We start from the raw sequence: 15,525 nt of genomic DNA on the forward strand, positions 1-15,525 counted from the left end.
TCCAGTCACAAACACCCATATGATGGCCCCCTATTGAGGATCACACTTAAGGCCATCCAGTCACAAACACCCATATGATGGCCCCCTATTGAGGATCACACTTGAGGCCATCCAGTCACAAACACCCATATGATGGCCCCCCATTGAGGATCACACTTGAGGCCATCCAGTCACAAACACCCATATGATGGCCCCCCATTGAGGATCACACTTGAGGCCATCCAGTCACAAACACCAATATGATGGCCCCCCATTGAGGATCACACTTGAGGCCATCCAGTCACAAACACCCATATGATGGCCCCCCATTGTGGATCACACTTGAGGCCATCCAGTCACAAACACCCATATGATGGCCCCCCATTGAGGATCACACTTGAGGCCATCCAGTCACAAACACCCATATGATGGCCCCCCATTGAGGATCACACTTGAGGCCATCCAGTCACAAACACCCATATGATGGCCCCCCATTGAGGATCACACTTGAGGCCATCCAGTCACAAACACCCATATGAGCCACTCTCTGAAAAAATCCACACTTTGTTTGAAATTAAGGCTTGGGGCATTTTTGTAATGAATCTTTTTGCATACTTAATTGCAATATGAACAAGAGATGTGTTTGTCAGAAACACAATGCCCGCTACTGGGCCGCTTTGAAATTAATTATTTTTTAAAATTACCTTTGACCTTGAAGGATTACATTGACCTTGACCTTTCACCACTGAAAAATGTGCAGCTCCACAAGATACACATGCATGCCACATATCAAGTTGCTATCTTCAATATTGCAAAAGTTATGGGCAATGTTAAAGTTTTCGGACTGACTGATGGATGGACTGAGAGACAGTTCAAATGCTATATGCCACCCTACTGAGAGCATAAAAATGAGCTAAAGCTAATACTGTTAAAGCAGGATTACAAATTCTGAGAATTCAGGGCTTGAGCTATAATCATAGAAACATTCCATTGAATGATCGTTTGAGTTAAGACAATGTTAAAGTTTGAAATGTTTCAAAGTCATAGGGCCAGCTTTCTATCAGCACAAAGCAACATATTGAAATCATCAAGTGACTTGTAAAACCTTTGATTTGTGTGTTCACATCATGTGAAAATAAGAGATGTGTTTCTCAGAAACACAATGTCCCCTATTGCCCCGCCTTGAAGCCATATATTTGACCTTTGACCTTAAAGGATGACCTTGACCTTTCACCACTCAAAATGTGCAGTTCCATGAGATACACATGCATGCCAAATAACAAGTTGCTATCTTCAATAATGCAAAAGTTATTGCAAAACTTTAACCAAGGTTAAAGTTTTGGGACAACCACAATGAATGAAAGACAGACAGACAGGCCAAAAACAATATTTCCCCGATCATTCGATCTGAGGGCATAAAAAATACTTTTAATGACAGACACTAAGTCTTGTACAAAACTACTTTTATTTACATCATACCCTCTTACAAAATATCCAGACACATTTTGCAAATATTTTTAGCCAGGAATCCCTGATTCACTTCAAGTTAAACAGCTCTCAAATGTGTATCTTCCTCATTTCAGTCCAAAATTACAAAGCGTTGCTGTACATTCCTGAACAAAACTTACTGCATCATAGCCTTTGTTTTTCTTGCAGGATCGTCGGGTCGGAAGTTTTTAAACTCCTCCACATCCTTCTCCAGGGAGAGTAACTGTGTCTGAAGACGGTTCCTCAACGCAGGCAGTGTATCTCGAATATGATTGGTCAGTTGCTGATTCAAAATTCTCTGCAAGTGAATGGAAGAATATGATTGGTCAGTTGCCAATGCAAATTTCTCTGCAAGAGAATAGAAAAATATGATTGGTCAGTTGCTGATTCCAAATTGTCTGCAAGTGAGTGGCAGAACATTGAACTTATTCTAATAATTGATGATTCATTTGCGTAATTTATAATCAACAATATTGAAAAGGCGTTTTGACAAAATTAAACAAGAGATGTGTTTGTCAGAAACACAATGCCCCCTACTGTGCTGCTTTGAAGCCATATATTTGACCTTCGACCTTGAAAGATGACCTTGACCTTTCACCACTCAAAATGTGCAGCTCCATGAGATACACATGCATGCCAAATATCAAGTTGCTATCTTCAATATTGCAAAAGTTATGGGCAATGTTAAAGTTTTTGGACGGACGTACAGACTGACTGACGGACAGTTCCAAAACTATATGCCACCCTTCGGAGTCACAAAAATAGCAAATGTACTAGATAGGCATTATAAATTTACATCGAATGTCAAACAAGATGGATGGCCACTGAAATTCTGAAGAAATATTTTCTGTAGTGTCCTTGCCTGCAATACGTATATCCCTAACATAATCCTGGATAGACCTTGACTGTATTGTGTATTTCCCTCATATAATTTCCCTGACATTTACTATAATGCATATTTCTCTGACATAATTCCCCAATATTTACTTAAATGAAATGTTTATTTTCCTGACATAATTCCCAGATAATCGTTAAGAGAAAAGTGTATGCGTAATAACAAAATGTAAGGTGGCCATGGCTACACAGAAGAAATATCACAGAACTGGATACAAATTAAGCCTTGATCTGGTAAAAATTCCTTAATCCATGTGCCTATAGTGTTTTCGCAAAATAGCCTCTGCACTCTGCATTTATATCAAGGACAGACTTCCTTTAAACAAAAATTTCGTAACAGCGTAAGGGGTCGTTCTGATTATCCAGTGCAGACTATACAAGCTAATCTGAGACAACACTTTACACACATGCATTTAGCACTGTTTTTCCAGAACAAGGCTCAAGTATACTTCCCACACACCCCACCCACCTGTAGGAAAGGTGTTCCCATACGGTCTGCCATGTGTCGGTACGCAGGGCTACTCAGGAAGTACTTCCTCTCTGCAGCCAGCGCAGCACGGATATCCTTCTTGCCCTCGATGTCTCTCTGGCTGCGGTTGACTACACCGATGTAGCCTGCGCGGGAGAGATTGCGAAATATAGGATCTTTAATGAGTGGTCATTGTGTATTTAATTTATCAAACAAGTCATCTAAATAACGATAACAAGAGCACCGCCTTGCGGGTGCAGACTGCTCATCTATTTTTCTTTTTAAAGGTGTAGAAACCTGTCTCAATTTCAATCACAAAGGAGGGAGGGGTGGAGTGGAGAGGGGTGTAAAGTGTGGGCGTGTGGTCATTTATTACATTATCTTCCAAAAATGCAAAAAAAAAAATTACTTTTTGGAGGGGGGGGGGGGTTTCTTGGGTGGGATGGTTGGACGGTATTTCAAAAATAAAATAATAAAAATAAATATTTGTGTTTTTTAACAATGTTTGAAAAAACAAGAGATGTGTTTGTCAGAAACACAATGCCCCCTATTGCGCCGCTTTGAGAAAAAAAATGTGTTTTTTTAACTTTTACCTTGAAGGATGACCTTGACCTTGAACTTCCACCACTCAAAATATGCAGCTTTGTGAGGAGGCCACTTTAAAATATTATTTTATTGATTTTTGACCTTGAAGGATGACCTTGACCTTGAAGGATGACCTTAACCTTAAACCTTCACCACTCAAAATGTGCAGCTTCATGATAACGCCAATTTTGAAATTATTATTTTTTACCTTTGACCTTGAAGGATGACCTTGACCTTGAAGGATGACCTTGAACTTCCACCACTCAAAATGTGCAGCTTCATGAGAACGCTGCTTTGAATATTTTTTTATTTTTTTGTTACCTTGAAGGATGACCTTGACCTTGAACTTCCACCACTCAAAATGTGCAGCTTCATGATAACGCCGCTTTGATTTTTTTTTAAATTTGTTTGACCTTTGACCTTGAAGGATGACCTTGACCTTGAAGGATGACCTTGATTTTGAACCTACACCACTCAAAATGTGCAGCTTCATGATAACGCCACTTTGACATTATTTTTTTTTGAACTTTGACCTTGCAGGATACCTTGACCTTGAACAATGACCTTGACCTTGAAGTTCCACCACTCAAAATGTGCAGCTTCATGATAACGCCGCATTGAACAATCTTATTTGTTTTTTTACCTTTGACCATTAAGGATGACCTTGACCTTGAAGGATGACCTTGAACTTCCACCACTCAAAATGTGCAGCTTCATGAGAACGCCGCTTGAATTTATTATTTTTAAATTTGACCTTGAAGGATGACCTTGACCTTTAACTTCCAACACTCAAAATGTGCAGCTTCATGAGATACACATGCATGCCAAATATCAAGTTGCTATCTTCAATATTAAAAAAGTAATGGCCAATGTTAAAGTTTTCGGACGGACAGACGCCATATATTTGACATTTGACCTTGAAGGATGACCTTCACCTTTCACCACTCAAAATGTTCAGCTTCATGAGATACACATGCATGCCAAATATCAAGTTGCTATCTTCAATATTGAAAAAGTTATGGCCAATGTTCAAGTTTCCGGACGGACAGACACCATAAATTTGACATTTGACCTTGAAGGATGACCTTGACCATGACCTTTCACCACTCAAAATGTGCAGCTCCATGAGATACACATGCATGCCAAATATCAAGTTGCTACCTTAAAAAGTGAAAAAGTTATGGCAAATGTTAAAGTTTTTTTTGGAAGGACAGACAGACTGACTGACATACCAGAGCTCCAGATAAGGGTCGTATTTTCGTAATTACGAATTATTTTCAAGTCCATTAAGTATTTATTTTAAAATCTTGTCGTATCATTAAGAATTACAAAATCAAGTTACGAATATTATTTTTACATCGGTTCGTATTGATTTTTTTTATAGAATTTCGCGTATTAAAGATCTTTTCGGTGCTTATATAGAATGGTTATCGGGTTTGTTTAACAAAGCGCATTTTTTCCAATAAAAGAGGCGTGTACAGTCTCTCTGTCAAAAACAATGGCGGCACCCAGAGAGCGTCTTTAAAAACTGCAAAGCGTGCAAAAACACGCTTTAACATATTTTACGCAAAGTGAGCCGAAGTTGAATGTTAAGAAAGACATTATAGAAAAGATGAAAAGATCTTATACGATGTTGTATGTTCAGTTGCCGACACAGTCGGAAAAAGCTATAAAAAAAAGCGACACGACGGGTCCAAACTTTAACAAAAAAAAACATTGAACGAGTGAAAGGGACAATGCCCGTGGCTAATCGTTTAAAAGATTGATAGGGGTGACCCGTTTTAATTGTGAAATATATAAAAATTCATCGAAGGCATGCAATGTAAGCACAATTTGGGCATATGAAGGTATTTAAAAAATAAAATTGTATAATACTGACTAGACACTGTTGAACTCGTATAAATAAAGTTGCTTGTATGTTTATTTTGATTTTTTGCATGAAAATAACCATTATTATTTATTTTTAGGTCATTTAGAAAAGTTAAGAATTATTTTCCAAAACTTAGTAGTAACGTTAAGAATAAAATTTCAGAGTTAAGAATTATTTTATAAGATCGGGTAGTAACGTTAAGAATTTCACAAAACCTTATCTGGAGCTCTGCATACTGATGCACAGTTCAACTGCTATATGCCACCCTAGAGACCCTAGGGGGGGGGGGGGGGATGGTTTGGACGGAGTCAATTGTGGTATGCATGAAAGTATTTAAAGTTTAAAAACCATAGCCTTGATACTTAGGAAGTAAAGTGGATCTAAACACAAAATGTAACCATATATTCAAAGTTACTAAGTCAAAAAGGGTCATAATTCCGTAAAATTAACAACCAGAGTTATGCAAGTTGTCCTTTACTGTCCCCTTATGATAGTTTGCGTGTGTTCCAAGTATGAAAGCAATATCTATTATACTTTAGGGGTAAAGTGGACCAAACCACAAAACTTAACTAAATTTTCAAGTATCAAAGGGCCCATAATTCCGTCAAAATGCCAGTCAGAGTTACATAACTTTGCCTGTACAGTTCCCTTACAATAGTTAGTAAGTGTGGCGAGTATGAAAGCAATAGCTTTGATACTTTAGGAAAAAAGTGGACCTAAACACAAAACTTAACAGAATTTTCAATTTTCTAAGTATAAAAAGGGCACATAATTCTGTCAATATGCCAGTCAGAGTTACATAATTTTGCCTTCACAGGCCCCTTATGATAGTTAGTAAGTGTTGCAAGTATGAATGCAATAGCTTTGATACTTAAGGAATAAAATGGACCTAAACACAAAACTTAACCAAAATTTTCAATTTTCTAATTATAAAAAGGGCTCATAATTCTGTCAAAATGCAAGCCAGAGTTATCTAACTTTGCCTGCCCATTCCCCTCATGATATTAAGTAAGTGTACCAAGTTTGAATGCAATAGCATTGATACGTTATGAGAAAAGTGTACCTAAACGCAAAACTTAGCCGGATGCCGAGGCCGATGTCAAGGTGATGACAATAGCTCATAATTATTTATTTTTTTAATAGATGAGCAAAAAATGAGGATTGCCGAGTTTTTATCTTTATTTAGATGACGAGTTTAATAAATTCCATACAAAATGACCACGAATCTAAGATTCTATTTATAACATGACCAACAAATTTTCTTTTTATTTTATGCTCTTTTCACCGTTTATTCACATTGTAAAAGAGTTAAACTGAAGAAATTTGCTGGAATAATGACGTCATTTCGTCAAAAAAATGACATCATTTTACAGTTATATAACTAGTGTAATAACACCTGTGTAATAAACAAAATTGAGCATTAAATTATTTCACTCCTGGAGCGTAGGTCATGTTATAAATGATATTATAAGTTACACTCCTTGTTACTGACCCTTTAAAGTTTATTCCCTTACCTAATATTAATGTACACCATGTATCCTATTAAACTGTTTATTTCTGTGAAATAATTGTAGTTTGAAACCATGACTTAACTAACTGGATATAACCACTTGTGACCAAATTGATTTATAGATCAAAACACTGATATAACTGAATATCAAAGCACTGATAACACTCAACATCTCTGAACAAATATCACTTAAAATAAAAGGACGTATACCTTAGAACATCAAAGCATTGATATATTAGAGCATCAAAGCACAGATATCACTGAACATTAAAGTACTGATGTCACTAAACATTTGAGGACTAATACCACTGAACATCACAACAAGGACATCATAAAACATTGAACAATTGATACCACTGAACATCTATGCTCTTCAATAACTGAACATAACTGTAATAATAACACTAAACATCAAAGCACTAATATCGTAGAACATGGAGCCATCGCTATCACTGAACATCAAAGTTCTGATATCATAGAACAACAAAGCACTGATGACACTTAACATCAAAGTACTGAAATCTCTGGATGTCAATTAACTTATATCATAGAACATTTAAGCAGATATTTCACTGAATATCAAAGTTCTGAAATCAGAGAACATCAAAGTACTGAATCACTGAACATCAAAGCACTGAAATCACTGAACATCAAAGCACTGATATCACTAAACATCAAAGCACTGATATCAATGTACATCAAAGCACTGATATCAATGAACATCAAAGCACTGATATCAATGAACATCAAAGCACAGAGATCACTAAACATCAAAGCACTGAAATAACTGAACATCAAAGCACTGAAATCACTTAGCATCAAAGCACTAAAATCACTGCACATCAAAGCAATAAAATCTCTGAACATCAAAGCAATAATGTCTCTGAACATCAAAGCACTGAAATCACTGAACATCAAAGCACTAATATCTCTGAACATCAAAGCAATATCTCTGAACATCAAAGCACTGATAGCACTGGTCATCAAAGCACTGATATCACTGGTCATCAAAGTACTGATATCACTGGTCATCAAAGTACTGATATCACTTAGCATCAAAGCACTAATATCACTGGTCATCAAAGTACTGATATCATTTAGCATCAAAGCACTAATATCACTCATATAAAATCTCTGAACATCAAGCACTGAAATCACTTGTTACCTCTGCGCAATGGTAGAAGCTTGTTCTCAAGGATCTCCCTAGCATCTGTGCCATCATCCATCAGGTCAAGTTTAGTGATCACACCAATGGTGCGCAGTCCTGTGAACAAATCACACAAATATCACACCAGAGGTTTCTATTATGTTTAAATATCACAAAACATATCATACCAATGGTGCGCAGTCCTGTAAACAAATCCAAATCACACAAAGCATCACACAAGAGGTTTAAATTGAGTGTAAATATCAAAAAAAATATCACATGAATAGACACTGCATTGAAATCGAAGAAAATATCACACTAATGGTGCATAGTCCTGTGAAAAAATCACACGAAATATCAAACAAAAGGTTTAAATTGAGTGTAAATATCAAACATAATGTCATACCAATGGAACCAGCATTGATATAGAAGAAATATAATAGTTTTTATTCATATACAATTATCACATAGAGAGTCAGTTAGACAGGTTTTCATTTCAATTCATTTCAAATGCAGATTTTTTTAAATGTTCATTGGCAATAGTGAACCATGATCATGAATATCACTCTGGTAATTAAGTTGCCATATTATATAATCAGTATTTTTACTTTTTTTTCCTTAAACGAATAATCAACAGACAGGTATTTATCTTGTATTTGTAAAAAAAGGTATTTATCTTGTATTTGTAAAAAAAGGACAGATTATAAGCTTACAAATAACTTAATATAATACTTTGTTAACAAAAGCAATTGTAGTATTCTAAGTAATAAGTCTAATTTTACATTTTTCCTGACAAAATTTCACCCAATTGGTGCAAAAAGGTACCATGTGCCTTCTAAGTTCAATTTCACATGGTACCTTTTTGCACCAATGGGGGGGGGGTAATACAGTCCAAGACTTACCGCCAGGGTCTACTTCTTTGGCGATCTTCAGAGCGTCTGAGTTTGCGAGATCCGAGTTAGCCGGACTCACTGCCAGAATGAGGCAGCTTTCCTTTGTGATGAACTCCAGGAGCATGTTGCGGATCTGTGCCTCGATGTCGGCTGGCTGGTCACCGACAGGAACCTTTGTCAGGCCCGGCAGGTCGATCAGTGTCAGGTTCAAGACTGGAAAATGGGAGTTGACAATGATCAGTGGGTTTTTCACATCATTTTGGGCCATTTGCAATGGGAAAAATCATGAGGTTTCAACAACAAAATTGGAAATTAGTGTTGTTATTGTTTTTGCTTACAAATACTTTAATATTGAGGATTAAAGTGTTTTTCAATATTTTTCTTACATACTTCAACTTGTATAGATTGATAAGAGATTATCTAAATATTCTGATGTATTTTATTTGATATTTCTTCCAATTTTTGTTAAACCTTCATTGGGAATTTTAGCTTGTCATAGGGGGAAAACAAGAGATGTGTTTGTCAGAAACACAATGCCCCCTTCTGCGCCGCTTTGAAGCCATATACTTGACCTTTGACCTTCAAGGATGACCTTGACCTTTCACCACTCAAAATGTACAGCTCCATGAGATACACATGCATGCCAATATGGCCAATAATAAAGTTTTCGGACAGACGCACAGACTGACAGTTCAACTGCTATATGCCACCCTACCGGGAGCATAAAAACTATTTTTGATGAAAATTTTTGGGGGAATGGGGCTGAAATTTCGGCCCTAAATTTGGCAAAAAAAACCAACACTGTGAATAAACAGGTGAACAGAACTATTGTACAGTCATCAGATGTTAAGCTGTTATTTTAACACTCTCTATGTGCAATCAGCTGGCTGACCAAACTTTTCTTGACTACATCATCGTCAAACATCATGTTGTTAAAGTTTAAGAAGTCAATGATATTATCTGGCTATTGACATATGAAAGGTAACGTCTTTTTTATTTGCACCCAAAAATGACGCCATTTGAACACTTGTTGATAAAATAAGTATTACATGTACCGTGTTCATAGGGTTGAAAAAAAAGGTTGTTATAGGGACAGATTAACCAAGCAGTATATCGCATTTATGTAAAGAACACCCCAAGGTTGATTGTGTAACACACAGTGTGGTGAGTAGACCCTCAGGCAGTTTCCACAACCTACATGTAGGGTAAGTAGACTTCACATTGATTGCACAAAATACCGTAGAAAACCAGGCTGATTGTGTAATATCAGGGGTGTCAATCGTCCCAAATTTGAAATCCGGAAAATTAGGCCGAGAGTCTGAGGCCGTAGGTAAAGGGAAGAGAGGGCCCACGATGCTATAACAATATTCGTTCTGAAATGATCCCGCACTAAAAGAATTTTGTCCCTACCCCACCCCCCTTAAACAAACTCATTGGATTTATATTCAACTTAAAATCAACCCTGGACGGCTCAAATCCGGATTTACGGAATAATCCCGAAAATTGACACCCCTGTAATATACCTCTGTTTTATTGCACAACATACCGTGTGGTGAGTAGACCCTCAGGTTGATTGGAATGTTGGAGATGCCCTTGTTGCTACCGGTAACACGGTCTGTCTCCGCCTCAATCTCTTTCCGTACTTGATCAAAGTCCACATACTTCTTATTCTTCTGATGAATGAACTCGGCATATTCTGTGTGACAATATACATGATCATTTATTACATAAAAATTTACATGAGCCTTTCTGCAACAAAACCCCACTTCTTATTAAAAAACAATTTATTGGACATAAGTAAAAGAAACACAAATATCTTTAAAACTGTGATGTTCTAAATGAACTCAATGCTCAAACTTGGCATTAAACATCCCTTATTACAGTATTCTTCAATAAGAACAATGAGTTTACCCTTTGCATGCTGGGAAATTTGTCGTCTGCTAAAATGTCGTCTGCTTAATTTCTAAAATTAGCATTTTCTTCGTATTTTTTTAAAGAATACTATCAGAATAGCAAACAGTATGGATCCTTACTGTTTGCAAAGGCCTTCAAAATTTGGTTCCAGCACTAAAAAAGTTAATGAAATATGCACCAGGAATCCAAATAACAGGTGCACTCTCCCTGCAGGCAAACATTTTTGCAGTGGGCGAGTTATTTAATTTCTAGTAAGCAAATACAAGCATTTTACCTGTGTTTGAGTTGATTAACTGCAAGACCAATGGACGTCTGGTCACAATACCACTTCCTCTTGGTAGAAAATCCCTGCAAATAAATAAAAGCAGCTGATAAAAGAAACACACAAATGCATTAGATCTATAGAATATATGCAAATATGTTTCTCCTTCTCAAAATGAAGTTCTGAACTCTGAAATAAAAAAGTTTGGGAAAGTTTGCTGCTCATCAGTATCTAAGGTTTGGAGTTGAAGCCTTAAAAACTTGAATCTAGTAAGAAAGTTCTAAAATTCAATATAACTTTCTAATGGCCTACAAAGCATGAAAATACGTTTCATAAAGGGTTAAATAAGGGTGGCAAAAGATACATTATTGTAACCTGTTTGACACTATCAGTCTGCATGCCCGCATACCTAAATCTAATTACCAGGGCTTTCAACTATGTTCAAAACCTGAGACAGAAAATTGTCAATGGGGGACACTTTGCTGGCATGAGGAAAATCAGAAGCAGCAGTAAAAGTATATGAAAAGTACTGACTCATATTTCTACAAATCCACATATGCCTATTAATTAATAGGCTATATAAAATCGAAATAAATAAACATCACAATAATATTTATATCACGTGAAAGGTAATTGTATAACCAGTTTAACCCTTTCAGTGCTGGAACCGAATTTCGAAGGCCTTTGCAAACAGTTTGGATCCAGATGAGACGCCACAGAACGTGACGTCTCATCAGCATCCAAACTGTTTGCTATTCTGATAGTGTTCTTTGAAAAAAATCGAAGAAAATGCTAATTTTAGAAATTCAGCAGAAGACATTTTAGCAGACGACAAATTTCCCAGCATGCAAAGGGTTAAATAACTTTGAATGATAATCATATCTTTAAAAACGTATATGAAAGACCGATTTTAGTTGAAGTGGTGCTATATTTTATTGGTTTTCTCCTGTTATCAGCTGATAAGCCTCTCTGGGGATGGTAATATAATAATATGCTCATGTGCACTATCAGTAACAGTTTGAAAAGCACATTTAAGTGCACAAGATATATAGGACTGAGTGGTTAATTGTATTCAGCTTTGAACAACTTGATAAGGCATCAAGCTTGGAATGGATATCATTTTGATGTTCTCATCCAAAACTGTTTATTTCATGTTCTGGATGTATTCATGTAATGTTCTGTCCATACATTAATTATTTTGTACTTTTAGCATAATAAGAAATTTTCACTACTTTTTCTGTAACAGGGACAGTTTTTTTTATCATTTTGACTGTATTTCTAAACTGTGTTAGGCACGCATGGACATGTTTTCACGGGTGCCAACGCTTGGCTGTGGGTGCAGTTTTGAAAAAATGAAATGTTGTCTGAATTTTTTTTTTAAGAGTTCACAGTGACCTTTATCTTTGACCTAGGGACCCAAAAATTGGTGTGGCATGTAGAACTCATCAAGGTGCATCTACATGTGCATATGAAGTTTCAAAGTTGTAGGTGGAAGCACTTTGATTTTAGAGCCAATGTTAAGGTTTTAGCACGGTGGACGGCGGACGCCGGACAGCAGACGCTTGATGGTCGACGAGGAGCTGGCTATGACAATACCTCGGGTTTTCTCCCAAGACAGCCCAGCTAAAAATGATTTAAGGCACTACATGTGCCAATTAAAATATTTCACTTTCCTCATTCATATCAATGCGTTAGTTTAAGACAGTGAAATAAAATGCTGATATTCAAATCTTAAATACACACTAAAACGATTACCAATACATCTCTTCCACTACATAAAGAGATGTGTGATAAACGCAAATATGATTGTTGTAATATATAATACTATAAATACTACTTTATTTCAGGAAAATATCAAGGCCAGGATTTAACATTTTAAATCACAAGGACTTTTGGCATTTTTGAACATCTTTAAGTACATGCTCTCCACTCAGCACTAGCTTAATGATGATGATGTGCCTTGTTCAAAACAGGAAACAGCCCATCTAGTTATATTTATGTGGACAAAACACTGCTAAAGCAATTATAACTTTCCATGAAAAATGCACCATACTTGATTCAATAATCAATGTCTATTTTATTTTAGATCTTAAGATGAATTACCTTCTCAAATGGGACTTAAATAGATTTTTAAACAAGAGGGTCATGATGGCCCTGAATCGCTCACCTGACTAACCAAATACAACCCAGTTTTCATTAGGATTAACATTCTGACCAAATTTCATAAAGATTGGATGAAAACTGTGACCTCTATTGTCTACACAAGGTTTTTCTAATATTTGACCTATTGACCTAGTTTTTTACCCCAGGTGACCCAAATACAATCCAAACCCAGATTTCATCAAGACAAACATTCTGACCAAATTTCATGAAGATTGGATGAAAACTGTGACCTCTATTGTCTACACAAGGTTTTTCCCTTATTTGACCTAGTGACCTAGTTTTTGACCCAAGATGACCCAAATACAATCCCAAACCAGATTTCATCAAGATAAACATTCTGACCAAATTTCATAAAGATTGTATGAAAACTGCAACCTCTATTGTCTAAACAAGGTTTTTCTATTATTTCGACTAGTGAACTAGTTTTTGACCTAGCGACCTAGTTTTTGACCCCAGATGACCCAAATTCAATCCCAACCCAGATTTCATCAAGATAAACATTCTGACCAAATTTCATAAAGATTGGATGAAAACTGCGACCTCTACTGTCTACACAAACAAAATGTTGACAGTTTTTCTATCATTTGACCTAGTGACCTAGTTTTTGATCTCAGATGACCCAAATACAATCCCAACCCAGATTTCATCAAGATAAACATTCTGACCAAATTTCATAAAGATTGGATGAAAACTGCGACCTCTATTGTCTACACAAGGTTTTTCTATTATTTGACCTAGTTTTTTACCTAGTGACCTAGTTTTTGACCCCAGATGATCCAAATACATTCCCAAGCCAGATTTCATCAAGATAAACATTCTGACCAAATTTCATAAAGATTGGATGAAAACTGTGACCTTTATCGTCTACACAAGGTTTTTCTATTATTTGACCTAGTTTTTGACCTTGTGACCTAGTTTTTGACCCCAGATGACCCAAAAACAATCCCAACCCAGATTTTATCAAGATTAACATTCTGACCAAATTTCATAAACATTGGATGAAAACTGTGACCTCTACTGTCTACACAAACAAATTGTTGATGATTGTTCAATACTTTGACCTAGTGACCTAGTTTTTGACCCCAGATGACCCAAATACAATCCCAACCCAGATTTCATCAAGATAAACATTCTGACCAAATTTCATAAAGATTGGATGAAAACTGCGACCTCTATTGTCTACACAAGATTTTTCTATTATTTGACCTATTATGTGACCGAATTTTTGACCTAGTGACCTAGTTTTTGACCCCAGATGACCCAAATACAATCCCATCCCAGATTTCATCAAGATAAACTTTCTGACCAAATTTCATATAGATTGAATGAAATCTGTGACCTCTACTGTCTACACAAACAAATTGTTGACGGACGCACGCACACTAGCACACACAACGGACGCCGGACATCACACTGTCACATAAGCTCACCATTTCACTTCGTGACAGGTGAGCTAAAAAATATTTAAATGACCCCATGCTTTAAAAGTTCAGGGGTCAGATAAAAATTAATCAGGCCAAAATACAGAACCACAGTTATTTTTTTAGAATATTTTTTTTTAATTCTTGTAAACATTACTTCGTATACATTTTAATCAATACTATGAGATTCAACTCAATTTTCACTATCTAACAAATATTATTGATTTAGCTTTCTGGTAACATTTGCATCAAACAGATGCAAGGCAGATAATTTGCACAATTAAAGTACTGAGAAAATTGCAAAATGCTTTCATCAAATATCAGAATTCTGCTTCAATTGAAATCCCTCAAGACAAATGATAATTTAATATGTAATCAAGACCAAGGATATTTTTCTAGCACATCTTTACACATCAAACAGACCCATATGAACTTAAATCAAGCTTAAGATCTGAGTCCATTTTTACACATGTTCTCAGTAAAAAGTACTTATTTCATACCAGAATGACAGTTGTCTGCTCAATACATGTACTTCACTGGAGTGTGATTTTAGAACCACCTCAGAGGAGGAAAATGCCCTACCCCCTTATGCTTCAACTAAACTCTTCATTTGTACATAGATCCAGTTAAGTTAATAACTATTTATAAAACAAGAATATCAGTGAAACTGATGGATGCTCCCCTATGATGCGCTTTGTCAATGTATGTGTTAATAAACACCTAAAAATATATATTATTAGCCTCGGTGACCTTGACCTAGCGACCTCAAACCTCATCAAAAGGTAGAGGTCCATGCAAGGTACCTACATGCCAAATATGAAAGCGATTGGTAAAGTATTGAAGGCGCTATGAGAAACGGTAGCAAAAGTGTGACAGCAGGCAGTCTATTATTAGCCTTGGTGACCTTGACCCCTGTTACCTCAAACCTCA

At 36.3% G+C, this 15,525-nt stretch overlaps 2 protein-coding genes across 7 annotated transcripts in view; one reads left to right on the forward strand and one right to left on the reverse strand.

Annotated features, from left to right (window-relative positions):
* LOC127838009 (ribonuclease 3-like) overlaps positions 1 to 15,525 on the forward strand; it is a 521,860-nt gene that overhangs the window by 70,829 nt on the left and 435,506 nt on the right. The window lies entirely within an intron of this gene.
* The window catches only part of LOC127838010 (dynamin-1-like), a 68,251-nt gene that overhangs the window by 42,000 nt on the left and 10,726 nt on the right, over positions 1 to 15,525 (reverse strand). For all 6 annotated transcript variants that reach the window (XM_052365506.1, XM_052365507.1, XM_052365505.1 and 3 more), the window contains exons 2-7: positions 11,024 to 11,097; positions 10,382 to 10,531; positions 8,845 to 9,048; positions 7,961 to 8,059; positions 2,831 to 2,976; positions 1,608 to 1,765 (exon numbers count right to left, since the gene is read on the reverse strand). In XM_052365506.1, the coding sequence (XP_052221466.1) occupies positions 1,608 to 1,765; positions 2,831 to 2,976; positions 7,961 to 8,059; positions 8,845 to 9,048; positions 10,382 to 10,531; positions 11,024 to 11,097 (831 nt within the window). The remainder of the gene's footprint in view (positions 1 to 1,607; positions 1,766 to 2,830; positions 2,977 to 7,960; positions 8,060 to 8,844; positions 9,049 to 10,381; positions 10,532 to 11,023; positions 11,098 to 15,525) is intronic.

The sequence above is a fragment of the Dreissena polymorpha genome, chromosome 7, assembly GCF_020536995.1.
Source record: "Dreissena polymorpha isolate Duluth1 chromosome 7, UMN_Dpol_1.0, whole genome shotgun sequence".
NCBI classification, from domain to species: domain Eukaryota; kingdom Metazoa; phylum Mollusca; class Bivalvia; order Myida; family Dreissenidae; genus Dreissena; species Dreissena polymorpha.